Source organism: Protopterus annectens, chromosome 8.part0, assembly GCF_019279795.1.
Source record: "Protopterus annectens isolate FY-2018-M chromosome 8.part0, PAN1.0, whole genome shotgun sequence".
NCBI classification, from domain to species: domain Eukaryota; kingdom Metazoa; phylum Chordata; order Ceratodontiformes; family Protopteridae; genus Protopterus; species Protopterus annectens.
In genome coordinates, this window is record NC_056741.1 from 1,255,067,015 (window position 1) to 1,255,092,724 (window position 25,710).

At 40.5% G+C, this 25,710-nt stretch overlaps 1 protein-coding gene across 1 annotated transcript in view; it reads left to right on the plus strand.

The window, feature by feature from the left end:
* Nucleotides 1-25,710, plus strand: part of HAUS5 (HAUS augmin like complex subunit 5) — a 1,223,310-nt gene that overhangs the window by 453,159 nt on the left and 744,441 nt on the right. Inside the window, exon 11 of the mRNA XM_044080749.1 lies at nucleotides 22,294-22,357. Coding sequence (XP_043936684.1) covers nucleotides 22,294-22,357 — 64 coding nt within the window. The remainder of the gene's footprint in view (nucleotides 1-22,293; nucleotides 22,358-25,710) is intronic.

Here is a 25,710-nt window from a genome sequence, read left to right on the forward strand (position 1 = left end):
CCTGACTTTTCTACTGTCCCTTCAGCTGGCATACCCCAAATGACTGAGGATGATACTGTTCATTTCCAATGGTCACCTTTCCCCGTCCTGTTGATGGTCGTTGACATCTCCGAAGTGCTTGTATGCTCCTTTGGGAACCAGTCAGTTTGCTCAAACTGCATTCTCAGACCCAGCTATGATGGACCTCTTGCACATCTGCAAAACAAACAGCTTTAGGAACACAAGATTCAAGGACCTGAACTTTGCCTGCAACATTAATAAAATAAAAACCTGCTGGAGAGACCGATGTGTGTCTCTGAGGATCCCCGCACTATGGAACAGGCTACCCATCCACATGAAGTGCAATTCATCCCTGACCGTTTTCAAACAAAACCTTGATCATTGGAGGGGAAATCATAAATTTACCTCCAGTCTGACCCTCATGTCTCTCATGAACAGAGGCAGACAGTTGAAAAAAATCCCAAACTAACATGCCTCCCAACACACACACACACACACACACACACACACACACACACACGCACACACACACAATCTTTAGCTGCCTCATTACTGACAAACCCCACCGTATAGGTGTCCAGTGTATTTAAGGACAAAAATGAGTTGTGCTGTATGGCTACGCTTATAAAGCCTGTGACGACCACCACTGCACTAGTAATCAAGTAGCCTCAGTCCTCACCACTGGCAATAGTGGGGGATGTACACTGAGAGGATGACAAGGTACACACACAGTATTTCCAGATGCAATTCTCTGCATCCAAGTACAATTTCCCTTAAGACCACACAGAGACCACAGTCAGTCCGGGGCTCGTTTCTCCTTCTTTCTCCAGCTCCCCAGTAAGACTTCCCACTGGCACAGCTATAGAGTTGAGATCCCAGCTGACTGGCCAAGCCAAGACCTCCGGTGCCCTCTCTGTCCAGCCAGTGCTTCGTGTCCCTGCCCAAGTAGCTGACAGACACACACACACACACACACACACACACACACACACACACACACACACACACACACACAACACACGCGTGGGAAAGGCTGGCACAGGTTTACTAGCTATGCTCTTTTGCTCAGAGTATAAGGTAGTTATCACTGCCACCAGCCAGCTCTTTATCAGCTACTTCAAGGCCCTTAACAAAGGGTATCCAATCCTACTGTGTAATATTACTATTAATACATATGGTAGTTTGACTAAGAGCAAGGTTATTAGGAGTGGCCTACACAGTGTAACCAGATAAATATGCAAATACTCTCAGAACTTAAATATCTTTACTTAGATCAGCCACAATTAAAGGTTTAAATATATTTAATAATAAGTAATGAAAGAACAAGAAAATATTCCGTATATAATCACAGTGACATCAGAGCTCAGAATCACATGAAATATTTAAAACAACATTGCAAGACAGTCTCAAATAAAGAAAAATATCTAAGTTAAGCTTTGCTGTATTCCCGACTATATCCAAGAGAGTTACTATGCCTTAGAAACTTACTTACTGAGCAAGGCAGATGTGGTAAGTGGTTCTTGTTGTCGGGTCCAAGACAGAATACAGAATGCTGTGTCTCACTCAGACCTCTCAAATTAATATATCAAGTATTACTTCTGGGAAGCTTGCAGAATGACATCATTTCTTGTCATCTGACTATATACTAGGTGAAACCCCCACTGATGGAAACTAGCAGTATTTAGCATCTACCTGTGAAAATACAAAGACCTCAGATCTTTGGCAGATGCGAGAAGTCATAAGACAAACACATTCCAAAACTAGTAATTATTTTACTTTAATGGCAATGCAGAAAACTCCCTAGTACAGACATTGTGTCTCCTTGCTGCATGGAAACTAAAAGATATCATCTTTTATTGCGTAACCATAAAGTCATTTAATTTCATCTATTTTTCTAAAGTTTTGCTGGACTTGAAGTTAACTTCCTGTGTTCCACTTTCCACTGTTAAAATATATACATTTAAACAGCTACAATACTGCATGTACATTTCTGTTCTGTTACAATAGGGCACACTGTGGATACATTTCAAGCACTCTGTGAAAACCTTTTTCAACACACGTCTGTACAAACCTAGTTTGATATATACATGGCATACAGATGTAATACATTTGTAACACAAGTATCTTAGATCATGCTGATATTCACAAATGACATGTAATTATTTATAAAATTCCAGATAGCTGGGTTTGCAGTATCTCCTTTTGTCACACTCCCCTCCACCCATGAAGTCTCAAGCTAGTTTTTCAAGTGACCCTTGAGAAACATTGCTTGAGGGGGTGAGCCTGTCTGGGAATACACTACCCCATTCCCTGTCTTGAGATCCTAGCTGCCTTTGCATTGCTGACCCCATTACAGTGTTGCACTGTCATATCATATGCCTGAAATCCTAGGCTCCACCATAGTATTTGGGATTTTGCTGGCTGGCTCCCTGTAGCCATAGATCCCCCTCAGGTTCCTCCTGCCTTCTACTGCAAGTACTTACCACCAAGGCCTCCCTATCATGGTAAAGTTACATGGTGTTAATATGGTACAATTGTTGCCGTTGCCTCCTCCTAGCAGTTCTTCCATGTAGTTAACATCACGGACCTTCCTTACCACTTTGAAGAGTCCCGCCCAAGCTGCCTGCAGCTTGTTGTGTCTGACAGGAATGAGAACCATAACCTGCTGCCCCACAGCATACTGTCTAGCTTGAGCATTCCTGTCATACCAGACATTTTTCTGCTGTTGGGCTTCTGCCAGGCTCTCCTGGGCCAAGCCCATGAATTCCTTTAGCCTTGCTCTGAGATTTAGGACATACACATCTCAACAGACTCCTTGTGGAATTCACACTCACCTTCTCACTCATCACAAATCAAATCAGATGGGGCAAATATTTGTCCCACTCCTTCTTAAACTGGTCTGCAAATACCTGTAGCATGGTCTTTCATATGTAGAGTTTAACCTTTCCACCAGACCATTCGTCCGGGGATGGTATTGGGTGGTCTTTAGGTGCTTCACCCCACAGCACTCCCACAGACAAGCCCGGAGGTTTGACATGAAATTGGCACCACTGTCAGTCAGTATTTCATTTGGGAAACCTACCCTGCTGAAAATCTCTGTAAAGCATTTGCCACCTTTTCTTCTTCAATGGAGGACGTAGCCACCGCCTCAAGATATCTAGTACCATAGTATACTACTACTAGGATATACTTCTCTGTGGAACTGGAGTACTCAGAGGCACCACAGTATCCATAGCTACCATCTGAAATGGCTCCTCAGTCACAGGCAAAGGTACCAAAGGAGCTTTGACCTTGTCTCCTGCCTTGCCTACCTTTTGGCACTGCTCACAGTACCCTGTTACACCTCTGGAAATCCCAGGCCAATAAAAGTTTTGCATAAAATGTCTCTTGGTATGCTTTATGCCCATATAACCTGCAGAGGGGATATCATGGTCTATGGCTAGAAGTGCCAGACAGTAGGCTGTGGACACTACCGAATGTTGTATTCTCTCACCCTCTAGCCCTCCCTTAGGGGTTCACTTTCTATACAGTAACCTTTTGTCCCAGTAGACAGATTCCCCCCTTTTTCTTGAGAATTAGGAGTCCCCTGGCTACCTCCCTCAAGCCTTGTAGTGTGGAGTCTGTGAGCGGAGCCTTTCTCAACTCTCTCTTTGTAACCCTTCCCAGCTCCCCTTCCACAGAAAATCTGGTGTCCTCTGACAGAGGTGCCTCACTGTCCGCCTGGATACTACTACTCACCTCTGCCCTTGCAGTCACTCTGTCCAATGGAACATCAGCACCCATAATCAGCTTTGGCTCACCTTCAGTCACACTGCTACAGGGTAGCTCCCTCTTTGAAGTAACCACCTCACCAGTCCTGGCTTCAAGTATGCGGTCTGTATGGGTCCCCCCATGCTACCAGACCCACATATTTGTCTCCAAACGTGACTGCGTGCAACTACATGCACACAAGATACTTCATTATCTAAATCATTCCCTATCAGAACATCTGCAGGGATATTTTCAAACACACCTACTTGCTTGGTTCCTTTTCCACCCTCCTAGTCAAGGTGAACCCTAACCAGAGATGTTTGGAGTGGGGGTCCCTCCTAAAGCTCTGACTGGAGTAGACTACCCAAGCAGGTAGTGCTCCTCTTTAACCATTGCAGGCTTCACGATGGTTAGGTCAGAGGCTGTCTCTGTCTTAGCAGTGGTCCGTTTCCTATCTACTAAGATAGGATCTAAAGTGTTGTGATAATTTGGTACCCATGTTGTCTCCAGACAACTTATTACTGGCTTTCTGTCATTCCCACTTACTGGCTTACCCACTTTTTGTTCCCCACCTTGCCTCCATGGACATCTGTATGCTACGCTGCCCTACTGGTTACATTTAAAACATTTCACCTTTGGTCCTGGCCATGTACCTGAACTAGTGGCTTCCCCTGTTACTGGCAGACTCTGTTGGGGCTGTTTAAGCTGCCCACCATGGGTTCCTTTAGACCCATGTGCAGCATCGGGTATCTTTTTCCTGTGCCGTGGTGCCCTGCTTGCTAGGTTAGGTATAGGTCTCACTTTTTCCCCCAACTGATCTGCAGTTTTACAGTCCCTATCTGCTAACAAGATTCTTATGTCCTCAGGCAAAGTGCTAAGGGCTTATTCCCTCACCAAAAGGTCTGTCAGACCTTTAAAAGTAGTGACCTTACACCCACTCACCCATCTATGAAAGTAAGTGCTTATCTCAGCAATGTATTCACACACACTTTTATCTGCCTTGCATCTGTACTCACAAAACTTTTTTTCTTTAAGCTTCAGATGTTAACTTAAAATACTCTAATAAACAATTTCTAACAGTATTATAATTTAAGCAATCAGTATCTGGCAATTTAGAAATAGCATTTACAGCTTTACCATGGAGTAAGGGGATCAGGAACCGTATACAGAGCCCCTTGGTCAACATTATACTGTTTACATACCCTTTCAAACATATGAATATAACTATCAAAATTATTACCCTCTGTAAATTGTAGAAGAAATTTACTGACCTTTATTGTTTCTGGGGTTTGGTTACTCCTTTCCCCATTATCTCCATGACCCTGGTGAAGAGTCAGTATTTATTTTTCATGTTGCTGCTGCCTCTCATTTTCTTTGGCTTTCAGATGTCTCAGCCTCTCTATGGATTCTAATTCCAAATGTGATAGTCCCTGTGCTGATTCTGTTTTGACCTCCAAGTGCCACAGTCTCTCTGCTGATTCTAGTTCTAAACATTTAGCCTCCAGTTCAAGTCTCTAACTCTAGACAGATTTTCAAGTCCTCGGAGGCAAAGTTGAACTGTTCATTTTCTGAGAGTTATACATCCCCATGGCCAGTCTGGTTGTTGGTCTGTGATGCAGCTGCAGTCATTTCTGCTTTAGTGAGGTTGGCATGCACCAGTCCTTTGACTTGGCACATTTTAGCCAACTAGCTCCTTGTCAGCTTGCCATAATCCTCTAATGACATCCTTACCTGCTCTCCTTGACTAACTAAGCTAACAAAAATAAATAAAACTATTGTAATATGAAACTCTGAATGGTCACCGTGTGGCTGCTTGAGAGTACAAACACCTTCTTTAGTGACCACTGTTTACATGCTACAGGAGTTCAATATTCACACCACTGAATCCAGATATGTGATCCCACCACTGCCAATCAATAAATGTGATGACCCACCATTGGACCAGAAATCAAGGAGCCTCATTCCTCCTTGCTGGCAATGTACAGTGAGAGGATGACAAGGTATCCACACAGTATTTCCAGATGCAGCTCACTGCATCAAGTGCAGTTTCCCTTAAGAGCACACAGAGACCACAGTCAGTCCAGGGCTGGTTTCTCCAGATCCCCAAAAAGACTCCCCACTGGCACAGCTATAGACTTGAGATCTCAGCTGAGTGGCCAAGCCAAGACCTCCAACACAGTCTCTGTCCAACCCCTGCTTCATGTCCCTGCCCAAGTAGTGGACGCACACACACACTCTTTGAGGTGTGATTTACACACACACACACACACACACACACACACACACACACACACACACACACACACACACACACACGGGAAAGGCTGGCTCAGGTTTAGTAGCTAATACCCCTTTTGCCCATACTATAAGGTAGTTATCACTGCCATCAGACAGCTCATTATCAGCTAGTAGTTTGATCAAGAGCAAGGCTATAAGGAGTGGCCTACACAGTGTCACCAAATAAATATGCAAGTACTCTCTGAACTTCAGTATCTCTACACAGATCAGCCACAATGAAAGGTTTAAATATATTGAATAATAAATAATAAAATAAAAAGAAAATATTCTGTATATAATCACAGTGACATCCGAGCTCAAAATCACAGGAAATATTTAAAACAACATTTCAGGACAATCTCAAATAAAGAAAAATATCTAAGCTAAGCTTTGCTATATTCCTGACTATATCCAGGAGAAGTACCATGCCCCAGAAATTTACTTTCAGACAAAGGCAGTTGTGGTGAGTGGTTCTTGATATTGTCAGGTCCAAGACAGAATATAGAATGCTGCGTCTCACCAGAGACCTCTCAAATTAATATCTCAAATATTACTGCTGGGATAGCTTGCAGAGTGACATTCATTTCTTGTCATCTGACTGTAGTCCAGGTGAAACCCCCACTGCTGGAAGCTAGCAGTGTTTAGCATCTACCTGTGAAAAAACATAGACCTCAGATCTTTGGCAGATGCGGTATGTCATAAAACAATCGCATTCCTGTACATTTCAAAACTAGTAATTATTTCACTTTAAAGACAGTACAGAAAACTCCCTAGTACAGACATTTAGAAACTGAAAGATGATATATTTTATTGTGTAGCCATAAAGTAATTTAATTGCAGCTGTTTTTCTGAAATTTTCTGGACTAAAGTTAACCTCCTGTGTTCCAGTTTCCACTGTTAAAATATATACATTTAAACAGCTACAATAGTGCAGGTACATTTGTCCTATTCTAGTAGGGCAAGATGCGGATACATCTCAAGCACTCTGCAAAAACCTTTTTCAACACACGTGCACAAACCTAGTTTGATATATACATGACATACAGTTGTAATACATTTGTAACACAAGCATCTTATGTAGATCATGTTGATATTCACAAATGACATATAATTATTTACAAAATTCCAGATATCTGTGCTATGGCAGTATTTCCTTTCATCACACTTCTGTGCAAAGCATGTTGATATTCACAAATGACATGTAATTATTAACAAAATTCCGGATAGCTGGGCTTGCAATAAAATTCCAGATAGCTGGGCTTGCAGTATCTCCTTTTGTCACAAAGACCATGGTAGTCAATAGCTTAGTACAAACCTATGAACAGATGTCAACATTTTAAGATATATCATGCATACTTGGAGTTTTAAAATTATCAAATGATGAACATTCAGTATTATTTAATTTCAGCATTGCAGTAATAATGATGGAACTTGGTGATAGGCAAATGTGAATCTTCTTACGAGACGAGTTGATGGATGTCTCCAAACTAAGTTCAAGATATAGTTACCTCTCACACAGTGTTTTCTTCCAGAAACTAGGCTTTAAAAGAAGAATAACTGGTGACATCATAATTGTTGTCACACAAGTGTTGTGAAAGATGCTACTTGCACAAGTGAGAAATCTTGGAAATTTATGGAATATAGGAAAATTGTTTGCACTTGGCAAGGGGTAGCCACCCTACTCCCAGAAGAACCGCCTACCAAACATACCCAGATTGTAATTAAAATTAAGTTGATGTCAGAAAATGTTTTTCCCAATTTAGTTAATTGTAATCTCTAGTGTGGGACAGGCATGAAACAAATGGAGTTTGAGCCCAAATTCTGCTGGGAGAAAGTGCGAGTTTCAGTCATAAAGGTCCTCTGTAGGCTTTACTAAATAATGAATGGTGGAAGAATGGTTGTGGCATGTGCTGAGGTAGAAACCTCATTACTAATAGGCAAGTTCCAAATTTTGTTCACTCCACACTTCTAATAGACTTTTAAATTTCAAGTTTGGAAGCTTTTTACAGCTACACTGTTTGGTTGTTAATGCTGGAGCTGTAAGTTGTCAGATTCATGGCGGCCAGAAAGCAAAGGTACACAGTGGTAAAGCTTGACCAGCCTTTCATAAGCATTTTTGCCACAGCAGGCCTGACAGATCTTTACCCTTGTCTATCTGAACTGCAGTGAGTCTACCAGTTCAGGAACCATCATTATGTAGGTGGCACACATCTTAGGATTAAGTAACAACTTAAAAACAGTTAATTTCTGTTGAAACAATTGAGGAGGGGACCTTCTTTGCAAGTTGCTTTGAGAGAAGCTGTAGATACTTATGGCAGCATCCATAGGGTCTCTGTACCACAGTTGCCAGCCAACCTTAGAAAATTGGTAATATCATTTCTTTTATCAGGGAAGAGATGCTGAATTTCATAGAAGACTGGAAAATGTCATGAATTATTATATTCCTGGGCAGACCTTAATCATCTCCTCTGAAGTACCTTCCTAGCTGAAGTTAGCCACCAGCTGTTTGAAAAATGTGCATGGCCTCAGCATGAACCACTGGGGTTAGTGTATTTGCTAAGGAAACTTAACTGGTTAACTTTCCTCCAGGTCTGTCCTAAGAACGTCAGATTGGTGAAAAATACATTATTGTAAATAAAACAAGGGTGAATGCCTGATGGATTATCTGGAGTTATTAAAGTTGTCATTAACTCACGCTCATAGATCAAGGATGCTGTCAAGCAGTAAATGTGGGCTTTGTACAGAAAAAATGTGACGAATCCCATACTGATCCAGTAGCAGAAAACACTGGAACACAGGTGATGTGATTATTTTGATTAGAACATCATAGGTTTTACAGTACAATTACTTGAGATTTTGGACTAACAGGAGCCCTTCTTCAGAAGTGAATAATTTATTGTTGCTAGATACATTGCTTAAAGCACCTGTGTGTTGTAGGCTTTGTACAGGGTATGCTGTGTAACTTAAAAAGCAGCTACATCAAATATGTGATGCCTGGGAAATAGAAGCATGAAATAAGTTTAACTGTACCAAGTACTGCATTTCATGCAAAAAAAAGCGAAGGTGGAAGTATAAATGCTTACCCATTCCCGCAAAATTCAACAGCTTACTCCTAATAGTGGGAGAGTGGGTGTTAAAGGCAGACAAGGTCACAGGGACGAAGCAGAGGACAAGAAATGGTACAAGTGACAAGCAGCATTGTGGGTCGGATACTGATACTAGTCAAAATGAAAAGCATGTTACTGCTGAGGAGACCCTGGATGCTGTAAATCGAAGAGCTCAAACCAGTTATTGCCTCTGTCCACTTCTGTCAAATCAACTAAATCCCCGCCTCTCTAAACTTCAGCAAGAGAACGTAGTGGAATCTAGCCTTTCTAAACTTCTGATTTTTTTTTTTTTTTGCTGAGATAGCTTAAGTAATGCTAGCTTTGTCTCTAGATGTTCTTCGTGTTTCACTGTTGCAGTCATAGAAGTTGGAAGAGTAGAGACTCCTAAGAGAATATCAGATTTGTTGTATAGCTGGTAAGGCTTATTGTGATGTCTCAGTGGGACAAGAGTTGCAGACTAACAAGTACAATTTGCAGTTGTTGACAGGGAGGGAGCATTTTTCTTTGATAGAGCAGCTATTAGGGGAAGGCCATATCTGAGCTGTTAATAAGCCAAGTCAACCTTCACTTGTTTAGCTTACTACACACAACCAACTTTATTTTATCATGGGAAAAGATGACATATCCCTGATGTTTCTCATTGCTTTTTTTCTGGAAATAAACACCACAATTTTGATTACATTGCTTTCAGTTGACTCTGTTGGTGCTGGATTTTCTTTCCAACTTAGAGCAGTCACTGCTATTGGAACTATATTTTGTTCTACCTTCATGAGCATTGAACTTCGCTCTCCAGTCATTGTAGAGGTATGTTAGTTCCCCGAGAAATGAGAGCTGTATGTACCATCATTCTTCTAGCCATGAAAGCTGAGCAGCAGATCACAGTCCATCATCTGTGGCCATAGATTTTATTATTTTTTTTTTATTTTTTACTTCTTAGGCCCGAACCTTGTAAGCCTCCCCTGCGTTTGGTTTGCAATGGGTATCAGTGAGACTATCATTTGCTTTCATAAGTGATGTAATTGCCCTGATCCTGAAAGCTATTCTCCTCATGTTGCCATCAGACTCCATTGTGGACTCTGCCACATGACTGAGCATCCTGGATATGCACCACTCACTCCCCCGTCCCTTGAAGGCAGGTGAGCCAACCAATCTGTGTCACTTCTTTCCCTCTGCAATCTATGACATGCCCCTGAACTACCAATTGAAGTTGGACTGCATGAATTGTAGTTAGGGTTTTATCCCTCTACATCAGTGTAAGTGTTGTGGAACTGCCAGCTCCTCTTCTATTGGGTTCTCCCCTAACTTTTAATGTCCGTGTTTCATTTACTGAATTTCCCTTAGACTAAATGTTTGTAGATTATACTGCACATTCATACTAACTAGTTACTGAAATTAGCTGTTTACTTTTCTTTTGTTCTGCCTAAGTAGCTGAACTTAATATAAATGTAGAGACTCAGGTTAGACATTTGGTGCTCACAATTGCTGCTTTACTTGGTAAATACTCCAATATGGAGCAGGTTATACAATCTGAAAGAGCAGGAAGCTGCCTGCCATACTAGAAAATAGTAATGAAACTGCATATTGGAGAGGATAGTCTGTGTTATTTTACAGAACTGCATAGCTTGAATTTGCATAGCCTGAATTTTATCTTGGCCAGAAATGGATGTGTATGCACTCTTTGGTGTAGCACGACCAAGGGCTCTAAAATCAGGAAGCAGAATTATTCCACTGGGAGACAGCAACATCAGGGTCCACAGTACCAGGCATACAGACTTAATTCTCCTGTAGGGCCCTTGACAGTTTTTATCCCTGGATGCACACTTTTAGGAAGTTTTTGTTTTTAATTTCTTTATTAAACATGACATTTTTTTTCAAAAAGTGGCATAAGTACACACACATTAATTGAAAAGAAACACACTATAATTAAATGTCTTTTATTTCCATGCAGTTATTTGTTTTTTTTTTTTTTCATTTTACTGTCGTTCACTCTAGCATTACATATATTGCTCAGTTGCTACCTTCCTATAAATTTCACTCCTTCTCCTATTGATCCCTGTTCTGCATGTATTTTATCCTACAAATTCTATTTATTTTTATGTCATTTGCTCCTACCCTTTTTCTAAAGATCCAGTCTTCAGTTCTTTTATCTTTACCATCTTCAGTACTTAAGCTACCAATGGCCTAGACCTGGATTTCCATTTTCTAGTAACTGCTTTTTTGGCAGCCAATGGCATTTAAATTAGTGAGGCCTTACTGTAACCAGGTAATTCAGATGCTGTATCCCTACTCAAAAATAAATAAATGAATTTCCTTAGTTACAACTATTTGCACCTCTAACATTTCTAAGTACTTTGTAGTCAATGTTCAACATCTGTCAGTTTGTTACATTTCCAGAAAAAGTATGTTCCTGATTACTTCTCCGTTTCCCATGACACCCAGTATTTGCCATGTCTGTCCCATCACACCTACAATTTCTCTGAACTGTGCTTTGCAGTATAAAATATCTATGCAAACACTTTGAAGCAAAAATTCTAAACCTTCTATAGTTTGTTGCATACTTAGTAGTCATACAGCTATCAACCCAGTGTTCTTTGCATGTTGCCTTTCCATTTCTGCTCAGAAGATTTTTTCTGATTCTTATCTTGCTAATATTTTATATGTCCTGTTAATTATCTGTTTTATAACCACGTATGTTGTAGACTCCACTAAAAACACTGCTAGAGCTAATCTTTCATTTGATAATCTCCTGTCGCTTTCTTTTTGTCTGTACTCTGTTACTAATCCCTCATGAAGAAGACGGTCTCTGACCTGCAGACAAAAGTTCTGTTGGGCTTCATCCCACTCTGCTTAATTTCCCTCTCTTAAATTATTTGTTCCCAAAGCCTTGTATTAGCTGATTTTCTCAAGTAAATTCTAGCCCCCTCAGCCTACTTTTCTGTACCCCTACCTGCAGCCACCTAATTTAGTAAAATCTACTTTGTCCATTATATTCCCACGCTAGCTTAGTTTTTGGAATACTTTTTACTACTTTATGAATGTAATATCCTATATAGTTATTATTCATCTTAAACACCTACATCCATATTCCTACACCCTCTTTACTTATTTTCTAATACCTTTATTGAATCATCACTTAAGACATAGGCAAACATATTTTTTTATAAAAGAAAACAAACCATGTTAACACATTCCTAGTTACAAACATTATACATCATGTTTTTTATACAACCATCATCAAGCCAACATTATATAAATTGCTCATTTCCTGCCTTCTTAAATCTCACTCCACTTTCAAAACATTATTTTGCATGTATTGTAACCATGATTTTCATTTTTTTCTGTACAGTTTGCTTGTATCCTTTTCTAAGGATCCCACCTCATTTCTTTTATTTCTGTTACAGTATTACAGTATTCACTTTTCCAAATACAAATGTTTTAGACTGTAAGTTCCATGTTCTAGTAATTGCTTTTTTGGCAGCCACCAGAATTAAACTTAGCAAGACCTTACTATATGTCTAGGCAATTCAGATCTTGTATCCCAGCTCAGAAAATCATTTCCTTACTTAATACACCCATTTGCTCACCGATTTTTTCCGACAAGAGTACTCTGTAGGGAATTTTTGATGTTTTGTCAACTCATTACACTCCCAAAACATATGTTCTCTTTTACCTCTTTATTCCGTATCACACTTCAACTTTGCTGTCTAAATTCCTTGGAGTCTGCATGGGATATCTTGCATGCTAAAATCCTAAATCTTCTAGACTTTGTTGCATATTTGGGAACCGTGCATGTATCTCCCCATTGTTTCCTTGCATTGCTTATCTAATCGGTTTTCCCCGTCTTTTCTAACCTCCTCTGATTAATTCCATAGTTATTGTGTGATATGTTATATGTCCCATGAATTATCCTTTTTTTTAACAGCAGCTGTCTCTTACTTAGATTCCAGTATTCTTTCTTTCTGCCTATATTCTGTCAATCCCTGATAGGGAAGGCAGTCTCTAGTCTACAGTCCAATTTTCTTGGCCTTTTCCTATTCTGTTACCTTTCCTTCTCTAGTTATTTGCTTGCAAATACCTTGGTTCCTTTTCCAGTTTTCCGTAATAAATTCCACCCCCTTGCCTATTGTCTGTGCCCTCTAATTGAAGTTATTCCTATTGACAAAAAAATTTCTCCATTCTCATGTTGGCTTAGTTCTTAGAATACCTTCTGCTACTTTATGAATCTAATGTTCTTTAAATTCCACACACTCCTTATTTCTTGAATTCCCCCGTTTCGTCATCTTCCCTTCCCACTTTGATTTGTAGCTTTCTACTTGTGTTATGTATATGAGCATTAACTGTGTAGCTCTAAAATATCCATTCAGATAAAGTAATCCTAAACCACCTTGTTCTGTTGGAGAGATCAACTTATCCCACTCAACCCTTGCCATATTACCCTCCCAGATAAATTCATTCAACTTTTTATTAATTATTGTCCACAGCTTCTCTTCTGGTTGATAAAAACATGCCTGGCTTGTGTATAAAACTTAAGGAACTCAAAAACATTTTATCTACTTATTTTTGCTATCCATATCCATAAACAAGAGCTTCCAGTTTCTCAGTTTTTCTGTATTATCTTTTATTTAGTTTCTTCCCACATATTCATAGCTGCAATAACATAATCCTTTTTAATCCATATTCCTAAATACTTCATTTTATCATGTCCCCATAAATATGGGTATTACTGGACCAATTCATGTATGGGTGCAAAGTTTACAGCTAGAGCCTTTGTTTTATTTTAGTTAATTTTATATCCCCAAAAGACTTGAAACGGTCTCCAGATGTTCCACACCACTGAGATGTCTTTTTCTTTATCAGGTGCAAAATATCATCTGCAAATAGTCCACTTTTTTTGACTGCCATGCCAATTATATTTAATTTCTGAGTACCTTATTTTCTTTGCCAGTGGCTTTAAATGTAAAGCAGACAACAAAGGGAAAAGAGAACGCCCCTGCCTGGTTCCTCTGTTCAGACACAACTTATCAAAGAGGAACATTCCCACGTTAATCGTTGCCTACAGTCTCTCATATGTCCTCCTAATTAACCTTATAGTGTCAGGGAATGCAAATGCTTCAGTTGCTCTTCTCAAAATTCCAGTTTACTGTATCATATATTTTCTCTGCATTAGGACCCATCAACAGCGATATTTTCATACAGTCTGCTTAATTCTGGATCACCATTGTTCTATTACTGTTGTTGAATGTTTGCCTGTCCTCAATAAAACCACACTGATCCATGACTGTCAGTTTTGACAACACCTTTACCATTCTTTTAGGCATTACAGACATAAACACTTTATAATTGCGGTTTAAAATTGAAATGGGGTCTGATGGGTCTTTACCATCTTCAGGTATTGCAGCCACCATATCTTTCTTCCAGGATATTGGTGAATCCCCTCCTTTTAAAATAATGTTAAATGAAGCCTTCCAGATGTTTATCACTTTCTTCTCTCCTAGCTTCCAAACTTTCACAGTAATACCATCAATTCTGGAGGCTATCTTGCAGATTGGTTGCATGTCATCATTTTTATTTCATCTCCTCCTGTCTTAACTGTTACTTATTGAGCTTCATGTCGAAGTCAAAGTAAACGTTATTGTAATTTAGAAATCATAAAAGTGCAAAAACTGAACGAAATTCCGTATCTCCAGACTTAATGTGCAGACAACATCTAGACTATTTTCACAGACATTTACACATGTAACACCTGGCTGTTATATCACAGACATGCAGGTAGACAGACTAATATTGCACATAATTAGAAACACATACATGCAGGTAGACAGACTAATATTGCACATAATTAGAAACACATTTTAACACTTTTTGAACTGAACACTTACTTGCATGACACTTTCGTATTGCACAGATACTTGGTCAAGACATTGCACTGATCTTTGCACAGAAAGATACTTTGAGTATTACACTGTGAACATTAGAGTATTGCACTGTGGTTCATTTATGAATTTGCATGTATTGCACTGAAAGAAGAGATATTTTACTGCATTGCTACTGCCCTAGATGGCCTATAAGTTACAGTCATGGTGAATATTGCACTAAGTATTAAGTGAGACTGGTAACCAGGTTCTTGCACAAGTTGAGACAGTTTCTACTGACCCAGTTGGACATCATGGAGTATAGTGTTTATTAGAGTTTATCAGCCTGATAACATTAGGGAAGAAGCTGTTCCTGAATCTAGTAGTTCTGCAACTTGTGCTTCGGAAGCGCTTTCAGGATGATAGATGCAGGAACAGTCTGTAAAGCAGGGTAAGTACACCCTGTACCTCTAACCTTGGCATATGAAGTCTTCCATAAATATTTTCATTTGTGCTCATTCTTGATTTCTGCATTTCTCTGTGTTATACAAACTTTCATAAAATATCTAAAATATCTTAAATTCCTTTACAGGATCTCTGGATAGTTTTCTGGTTATAGGCTCCCTAAGTTTAGCAACAATCCTTCCTACTTTCTGTTTTAGTTATTAGATTAACTTAGCACATATAACTTGGTTATAGAATTTCTTCTTCTTTTATAAGAAAACAGTGGAACATTACTGACTGTATTTGTTAACTCTGGCTGAGTACTTAAAATAGTCCAATTATTCCTAATAATATTCAAAACTCCATTTGTCCTGACATTGTAATCTGTTATATATCTTAATGGATCCTTGTTTGTGACTTTATTCTTAATATTACTCTGATACCCATTATGTGTAAAATAAGGCTTGGCTGAAAACTGCCTCTCACTGTCTACATATTCTTTAGCCCACTTTAATAATTCTTCATCATATTTTCTTGCTATAAATTCATTATCTAAGTCTTTAATCTGTTCTTTATAAATCTGCTCTTTAGTATTTAATCTAATCACCCTCAAGTACTGACTTCTAATAATTATATTAAATACATACTGCGGTGGTGGTGCTGCGGTAGCGTTGTCGCCTCACAGTAAGACGTTGTCCTGTTCGATTCTCAGCTAAAGTGTCTTCTATGTGGAGACATGCGTGAATGGGCGTACCTTCATTGAAGGTTGTGCGTCAGGGCTGGCAACTCGGTACGTAAAAATCTTCTGCCAGTCATTAGCAGACCGGAGTTCCGCTGTGGCGACCCCTAACCGGGAAAAGCCGAAAGATACAACAACATGTGGGGGATGCATACTGAAAATGATTTTTAAGGATGTTTCCACTTCTGCTAATATGTTGAAAAGAACTTGCAGATTTATACCTGTCCGTACCCATGTAATTACTGCGTTTCACATTTCACAGTATTTGTGAAAAACAAATTAGAGAGTTGTATACTGTACATAAGGGGCAGTTTTCCAGAAGTCACCTCACTGCGAAGAAGTTCCTGCAAGCCTTGGGGTACATGACATCTTGCATCCTTCTAATTCCTCTGGCCAGGTTTCACATGAGAACACTTCAGTGGCAGCTAAAGAACCTTTGGTGTCAGCACTCTCAGCCTCTAGAGACCTCTCTCCCTCTGATCCCCTGTATAAAGGTAGAGTTTCTCTGGTGGGCAGAGGCCTGTGCCAAGAACAAGGGTCTTCACTTCATCCTTTGCCCAACCGGGCAGACCATTACCACAGACACCTCAGACATAGCTTGGGGTGCTCACCTAGAAGGCAGGTGCACCCAAGATCTTTGGGATGCCCAGCACCTTCCCTTACACATCAACCAGAAGAAAATGATGGCAGTACAAAAGGCCCTGATATCCTTCAAATCCCATCTCAGGCCAGGGGGCCTCCTTATGAAAACAGACAACACCACTGTAATGTGGTACATCAGCAAACTGGGAGGGACCCAGTCTTACCCTCTGTGCAGGCTAGCCATGAACCTCTGGCCGACAGCCTCTTCCATGGGACTACACCTGATAGCCCAATACCTGCCAGGGATCAACAACACCCTGGCAGACCACTTAAGCAGAAACTTACTGGACCCCCTCGAATGGCAGCTCAACAGAAAAATATTTTTTACAAATTACTCAGGCGTGGGGGACCCCAGATGTGGATCTCTTTGCTTCGCATCTCAACCATAAGCTGAAAAAATTCTGTACCAGGGAGTACCACCACTTAGCGTGGAAGGTGGATACCTTGCCCTTCTCCCGGAGCACCCTGTCTGTGTACGCATTCCCTGTTCTGCTTCTTATTCCCAAGGTACTGATCAAAATAAGGGAGGTGAGACCAAAGGCCATCTGGCCCAGACAACACTGGTACCCCATACTGCGCAGCCAGTCCTTACAGCCTCCTAGGCAGCTTTCCCTGATCTCAAACCTCTTAACTCAGGTGGGGGGGGGGTGCTGCACCCAGATTTACAGACTCTCAAGCTATCAGCATGGCTAATGCTCTCAAGGCAAACAAGGGCCCTCTGTTAAGCAAACCGGTCCTAGACATTATCATAGAGGCCAGAAGGCCCAGCACCAGAAAATCTTAGACAGGAAAATGGAAAAGATTCTGCTCATGGAGTCAGTCCAGAGAGGGCAATACTTCACTACCTTCCATCCCTTTTATCCTGGACTACCTAGCTGAACTACTTAATAGTGCCCTCTCCTTCTCCTTTATTAAAATCCACGCCTCAGCCATTTCAGCTCATTTTAATACAGAACAGCCCCTGTTCTCCCATCCTTTGATTAAACAATTCCTCAGAGAGGCATCTAATATCAGAACACAAACTCCAAAAATACAGACATGTTGAACAATAAATTATTTAATAACTCACAGAGCTTTCAGGTTACAAAAGCCCTTCATCAGTGTGTAACAACTGCATAAAACCATGACATTTTATACTCTCAAAAACACATAACACAACCCATAATTAACCAATAAAATAATTAACAGTTATGCAGCATTTAATGCTCTTTATAGAATACCATCACAAAATACAATGACCTTTCTTTATCTAAATCACATAAATATATATAGTTATCTAAAACCTTTAAAAATATTACACAATCTAAAACCATAAACATCATGTTATGTTAATTTATTGTTCTATATTAATTACCTAACTGCATTTGTTTTTCCCTAAGCACAGGTCTGATACTGACTGAATTCAGTCCTGGTGGATGCTCAGCTTCAAGCCCCAAGATCCATTCCAACTCATATAACTTGAGAATGTTATTCATATCACCCCCCACCCTACATTTTTGGACTTAATCTCTATTGCACGAAATTTAAAACAATGTTCTGTACCTTTATCAATAATATGCTTATATAGAACATTAGTAGAAATACATCTTTTGATCTCTGATTTATGTTCAGTGATCCTTTCTTTAAGCTTCCTTGTGCTCTTTCCAGTATAAAGTGCCGTGCATATATTACAGTTAGCCATATATACGGTGTTAGTTGTATCACATGTAGCAAAACACCCGAAGGTGTATTCTTTACGTGTCAAGGGATGTGTAAAACAAGTTTATTTCAAAATATCAGTACAACACTTAACATTTATAACAGGGGACTGTACCTGCATTATATGAAGTAAACTTCGTAACAGTTGTACTATTTGCCATATCTTTATAACATAACCTTTGCTTCAGGTGTTTACTTTTCTTAAACCCAAATGACAGTACATTACTAATAATATTAGTAATATCAGATACTGATTTTAAGATGTCCCAATTTTTTCTAATAGTTCTAATCCCTGCTGTTCTACAATTATATGTAGTGATATATCTCAACAGTTGTTTATTTCGAGGTCTATATAAGACCTGTTCATTTAATGAGAAATAGGGTTTAGCACGACCACTACGGTCAAGCAAGACCTCTGCCTTGAAATCATTTAACAATGTTTCCTCATAACCTTGTTCCTGAAATTCTGTTGACATCTCATTCATATTAAGTTTACATAATTCTTCATCAGTATTAAGTCTGCTAACTCGCATAAATTGGCTGTTAACAAAAATAAAGGAGGCATGCATGCTAGTCTTATGAACATACCCATTAGCTTGAACTGTTTTTTTTTTTATAGATACATGTTTGAATCTTACAGTTCTCTTTCGTTAACTTTATATCTAAGTAGTTAATACTGTTTTCAGAGTAATTTGTGGTAAAATACAGAAAATCTGTACTATTGTTCAAGTATTCTACAAACATACCAAGTTCATACACAAGTTCATACACATCTCCTGTCCAAAGCAAAAAAATGTCATCCACAAGCGTTTAAAGAAAGCTACCTTTTTAATGAGACTGTTTGTATTATCAAAGACAATATTTTTCTCCCATTTACCAACAGCAATGTTAGCATACGTGTTTGCAATTGACGTACCCATCGCTACACCTATTTTTTGATGATAGTACTGGTCTTGAAATATAAAAATGTTTTCTAATACCAGTTCTAATAACTCACATAATGTTTCAACATCCCTAGGTATGGTAGATATATTCATAAGTAGAAATTGACGTACTACATCTATTCCGTACTCCATAGGGATGACAGTAAATAATGAGCGTATATCTTCTAATATTAGACCTCCCAGAAGGCCACCCACTCTAGCCTGGGACCTGAAATATGTTTGGAAAAACTTACTTTACCACCCTTTGAAACCTGCTGCTTCAGCAAAACTAAGATGCCTCTCCTAGAAGACTGCTTTTCTTCTAGCTATCACCTCAGCCAGAAGGGTTTCACAACTTCAGGCACTGATGGCCATTGAGCCCCTCATCATCTTCATGCAGACAGGGTCTCCGTGAGGACTAGTCCCTCCTTTATGCCGAAGGTGGTATCTAATGTAACTCTCAACCAGGCCATACATCTACCCACCTTCTTTCCTAACCCTCAAAACAAGGGGGAAAGAATTCTGCATTCACTAGATGTGCACAAACAGTTCAGATACTATCTGGACCGTACTAAGCCCTTCTGGAAAACAGACCCAACTACTTGTCAGCTTTGCCCCGGGGCAGAGTGGAAGCCCATTTCCAAACAAACCATTTCCAAATGGATATCACACTGTATCCATTTCTGCTACAGATTGCATGGACCCCCCCCCCCGCCCAAGTCTATTCAAACCCATTCCAAGAGGGCAGCCTCCACTTCCACAGCATTCTTCAGAGGAGTTCCCACCAGGGACATCCTAGAAGCTGCCACCTGGACTTCTGTCCATACCTTTACCAAGCATTACCACCTACCTTTATTTTCTAAGGCTAGGGCAGGGTTTGCCTCTGCAGTTCTGCAGGGCTTGCTGACCCATTCCTAGGTATCTTGCTAATCGCACCACCCCTTTCCTCAGCTTTGGAAATCCTCCCACAGGTGATGACTGCAACAGTGAAACACGAAGAACATAGTACAGTTGTGTACACTTACCATAAATGTAGATGTTCGAGTGTATTCTCTGTTGCAGTCCTGGTTTCCCACCCTCCTTCCCCTTTATATCTTCTTTCTTTAGGGAGACATAAGTTGCTAACGGTGGGTTATAGCCACCAGAACCACTTTACCATACTTACTGGGGCATCTGACTGGTTAGGGCAAGAAAAACTGATGTAATGGCATCTGCTGCCTTCCTTTATAGCACTGATGACCTGATGTCAGACAGCAAGCGATGGCAGCCAACGCAGAAAAACATTGACTCTGGTATTCGGGCCGGGCGAGGGCTACCACAGCAGGGATAACCCACAGGTGATGACTGCAACAGTGAATATACTCTAACATCTACATTTATGGTAAATGTACACAGCTGTACTTTTCTTCTTATTTTCCCCAACCAGCAGCAGCTTTTGTGGGGCCCCCACGTAGTCTAGGATGATTAAGGGGTCCCCCGTGCAGCCTTGGACATTGCAAGTAGCTAAAGCTGGCAATGCTGCTAGTTTTAGTGGAGTGAATATCCACTAGTAGAGTTTAACTAAGCCAGGGATACTGTGTCAGTGGTAAAATATTTAATGGAATTGTGAAGCCTATTGCTTTTTTAAGACACTGTTACTGTAACCAGAGATATCTTTGAATTTTAAAGGAGATATAAACAACAGTTATTACCAAGCTGATTTATTAAGTACACAAGATTGCTTTACTGTCTTTTGCTGGTTTGACAGACATGTTACAAAATATTAAGATCAGGGGATTCTCAGCGACCACAAGTTTCGTTGGTGCCTAAAGTCGGCTATGGGTGTCAGTTGATTGCTACCGCAAGAAAATCTAATATTATGGTTAAGTACATAACTTTTGTGCATGTTTTAGTGCTGCTGAGCTCAGTGAAGTATAACTTTTACCTAAAATAGAGTGCAGATGCAATAATCTTCAGTGGAAGATGCATCTTGTTCATTGTGTAGCCTTTCTTAGAATGTGCACATCTGCTATTTCAAATTTAGAAATAACATAATTAAAATTCATACTTTTACAAACTTATGGTCTTTTATTTTTCATCATTTTTCCTTCATAACCTCATTTATCAGGGTTCTGCCTGTGAAACAGTTCCATTTGTTTGTTCTGAGTAGAGTTGAGCTCGGATGTTTGATTCTATGACTTCCTTCATAGTGCAGAATTGGTTAAATCCCTTTTTCACTTGTGCAGTACCATAAGGTTGATATAGCATTGTGTGTGCTCCCACAAGTATGCCAACGAAAAAGGCATTGTAGAGGCTGTAGTATCGAGGTTAGCCCTGCTGCAGCTTAAATCTGTACTCTGCTTCTGCAGTGGCACAGGCTGTTGACTGCTTGATTCCCCCCCCCACCAGCTATGTGGTGCCTTGGCTGCTTTTAAGTCGCATTTTTTTTTTCCGAACTGCAGGCAGGGGACAACTTTGTGCTCTGTAGTTGAATACCTAGCTGTTCTTTTTACATTTTACAGTGAGGCTGCCATTGACTCAGTTTGTTCATTATATGATTTAAAAACGTCAGCATTTTCTCCTCGGACACCAGATTCCCTTAATTTATTGCACTTTTTTTTTTGTTTGTTTTTATGCAAAAAGAGATGCAGAAAAGTAGTAGTGCTTGACTGCATGTATTCATTTTGTAATGAGATTTGATGACAACAGCATGCTAATGTAATTTTACTGGTATTTTGAACTATAGTTTGCTTGGTTATGAAGGATTCCTTGAGTTGATTAACTTTTTAAAGGTATACTTTAGTTAATAGTTAAAGCAACAGCATGATGACATGGCAAACTGAAATGTTAGATAAAGTAATTTTGCTTCTGCTGTTTTGTAGGTTTAGTGATGAGACGGAGGCACAGTTCCAGGTTTCCTATCAGCACTGGCTTAGTTTGGTTGAGGTAAGAGATCCTTGCGTAGTTATAACTGGCTTGTCCGCCACTAAAAAAAATGCACTGCTATTTTTGCATAATGTGTTTTACAGCATTTGTTTTATTTTTATTAATTTAAAACACTGATCCTTCACAGACCTTAAAAAAAGAATAGTATGTATAAAAACTATTCATCCTGGGTGACTTCAGCATTAATTTCCTTAATCCTAAGAACTCTGACATTGACATTCTTGTCGGTCTAAACTTGTCCTAGTTATTCAAAACTTTACCAGACCAAACTTGTACTCTGGAAACACACTCCTGGACCTTATCTCCTATCATCCATAACATCACCAACATACCACCATTCGTAATTAACCATTGTCCTATTACCTTCAACATGATACCCCATCATAAAACAACCGCCCCCATCTTTGCTCCTTTCACTCGGGGTCAATGGCAGGCTCAAAACGGTAGGCAAAATCTGTTTCTAATCCAGTGTCAAGAATTCTTATACCTCAGTGACTCTGAAACATTACCTAGTTCTCTAACCTTCCCATTTCATTTCGACATGATGTTCTTCATGTTTCACTGTTGCAGTCATCACATTTGGGTTATCCTTGCCAGGGTAGTCTTCAGCTTGCCCGAATACCAGAGACTTAGTATTTCTGCGTCAGTTGCTGTCGCTTGAGGACTGACGTCAGGTCGTTAGTAGTATAAAGTAAGTCAGGCGACACCATTACATCAGTCTTTCTTGGCATGGAGCTCAAAGCAGAAGCAGTTCGTATGAGTGCTGGTCGGCTGCTGCCTGAGTTCGACTACCAAATTGAAGTTGAAGTCTTCTAAAGCTCAGTACCCCGTTGTGAATCCTTTTTTCTTGCACTAACCGATGTCAGAAAAAGTTAGTAATTGTCTCGCCTGTGGAAAACAAATTCCACACTGAGACTTCCACTCTTACTGCATCACTTGTTTAGGCCCAGACCACGACGTCCCCTCGTTGTCGCTCCTGTGCTTTGTTCAACGTCAGAACTATCCGTCGTCGGGCCCTTATTGTAGACGGATATTTTCTCTTACAGTCCTCTAATTCCGATATGGCTTCGATAAGCCATCTGACAGCAGATCTTTCGAAAACATGTAAATATAAAGACAGAGACAGACCACACAGGTCCAAACCTACCGACGATGCTTTCGTTAAGCTAGTAGTCAATTCTCTGGTCTTCAGTGATGCGCTTTCGCAGCCCGTGATGCCTGTTTCTGTTTATTCGCAGGCCACTACCGAGACCCTTTCGGAGTCTGGTATGCTGCAAAACTCTTCTTTGACTAAGGATCCTGAGGTTGTCTCAACCTTGGATGGGTCCAAGCTGCTGAACAGGCACCGGCTTCCGAGGAAGTCCTTCACACTACCGAATCTCAACACAAACCATTTTCTTTCGCAAATACTGTTCTTTCTAAAACTACCGAGTTTCTTAGGCCCAGGGTACGAACCACACCCAAGAAACTGACGACCCACTCTCAGGTGCCTGCTACCTTGCCTCAGTCTCAAATGCTTCAGAGATTCGAATGTTCAGAGTCCGGTATGCCACGAGACTCTTCTTTGACTAAGGAACCTGCAGATGTCTCTGCCTTGGATGGGTCCGGAGCCGCTGTGCAGGCACCAGCTTCTGAGGAAGTTTTTCACACTACCGATATTCAACACAAACCAATGACTTCTTTCACATCTTCAGTTCTGTCTAAAACTACCGAGTTTTCTAAGGCCAAGAGTACAAGCTACGCCTATAAAACCGATGACCCAAACTCAAGCAACTGCTTCCTTGCCACAACATCAAATGCTTAAAATGGCAGAAGATTATGCTGATTAGGGGAAGGCCGGCCTTCCCCTGCTAAGAGAAAAAGAGACTTGTCCACAGCACCTTTAACAGACCAAGAGTCCGATGACTCTGAGGTATCTGAATATGAAGATGTACCTTTATCTGCTTATGCTATCTGCTTATGAGGATTCTGATACAGAGGAATTCATTCCCTCTGCTTCCCCTCCAGAGGATTTTTCTTTTGGTGAAACCCTACATACTTTAAGAGAGCATTTCCCCTGGGAATGCCAAGACTATCCTCAGTCCAAAAAGCGACTCAGGGAATTTTTAGATTTGCCATGACATAGACCTTTAGCAATATCCCCAGTCCTGGATGTTGTGGATGATGTCTTTATGGAATCCAGTCCAACTCCTGATACTTTACCCCCTGCACCTAGGAAACCAGACAGGTACTACAGAGTTCCTGACACTTACAAATTGCTTTTCAAAAATCCTACCGCTGTCCCAGAGGTCATCTCCCGGGGGCCTAAAGGTATAAAAGCAACTACAGGTAAGAATCCCACCCCTTCAGACAGGGATTCCAGAGCTTTAAACAGATGGGGTAAAAAAGTACACACCTCTGCAACCCTCGCCGTTAGGGCATTGAATTGCCAGTTTCACATGCTGAAATACCAGCAACATGTTATGGAACTTATTAAGCAAAAATGAGCTACCTTTACAGACTGTGCAGAAAATAAAGAATTAAAAGAGCTTATGCATTCTGCAAGCCAAGTCAGCAAGCATACTTTGCAATGTGACTTTGACGCCCTAGAAGCACCTTGCAGGGCAGCAGTCACTGGTTCTGTACTGAGAAGGCATGCTTGGCTTAAGGAGCAGACCTTGTCAAATCAAAATTACTAGACGCTCCCGTTAACAAGGATAATCTGTTTGGCGCCAAAGCAGAAGAGGTTCTTAAAAAGATGGAAGAAAAAGCTAAATCTATGCAGACAGTCAAAGATTTCTTGCAAATACAGCCTCCTAGATTCAGTAGGCATTGCCCCTCGAAGCATTGGTCCATTCCAGCCCCCCTCAAGGCCATCTCAAACTAGACCCAGGGGAAACAGACCCCCCAGACTACAGTCTCAGTGTATGCAGAGATCTAAGCAATGGAGTTCCTCCACTTCAAAAACAGGGAGTGCTAAGCCACCCCCTTACAGAAAGAATTCACAATGACTTCTCAACTCCACTCCTCACCTCTGCCCAACTGCTCATGCCCCAAGGAGGAAGACTTGCCCATCATGCAAAAAACTGGACTTCATCACCAAAGACCGATGGGTCCTCAACAACCCAGGGGTACAGATTTTACTTCCACTCTCTACCAACCCCAAAAGGGTTCCCAGACCTTCCTCCAAACCGGTGGGCAGAGGCATAATACGAAGTTCAAACTCTGCTCTACATATAGCCAATTCAACCTGTTCCTGAAGAACAGATAGGTCAAGGATTCTATTCCAGACTTTTCCTGGTACCCAGAAAAGAGGGCACTTGGCACCCAGTCCTTTGTCTTTCCATTCTAAACACCTTCCTGGTGGTACCAAA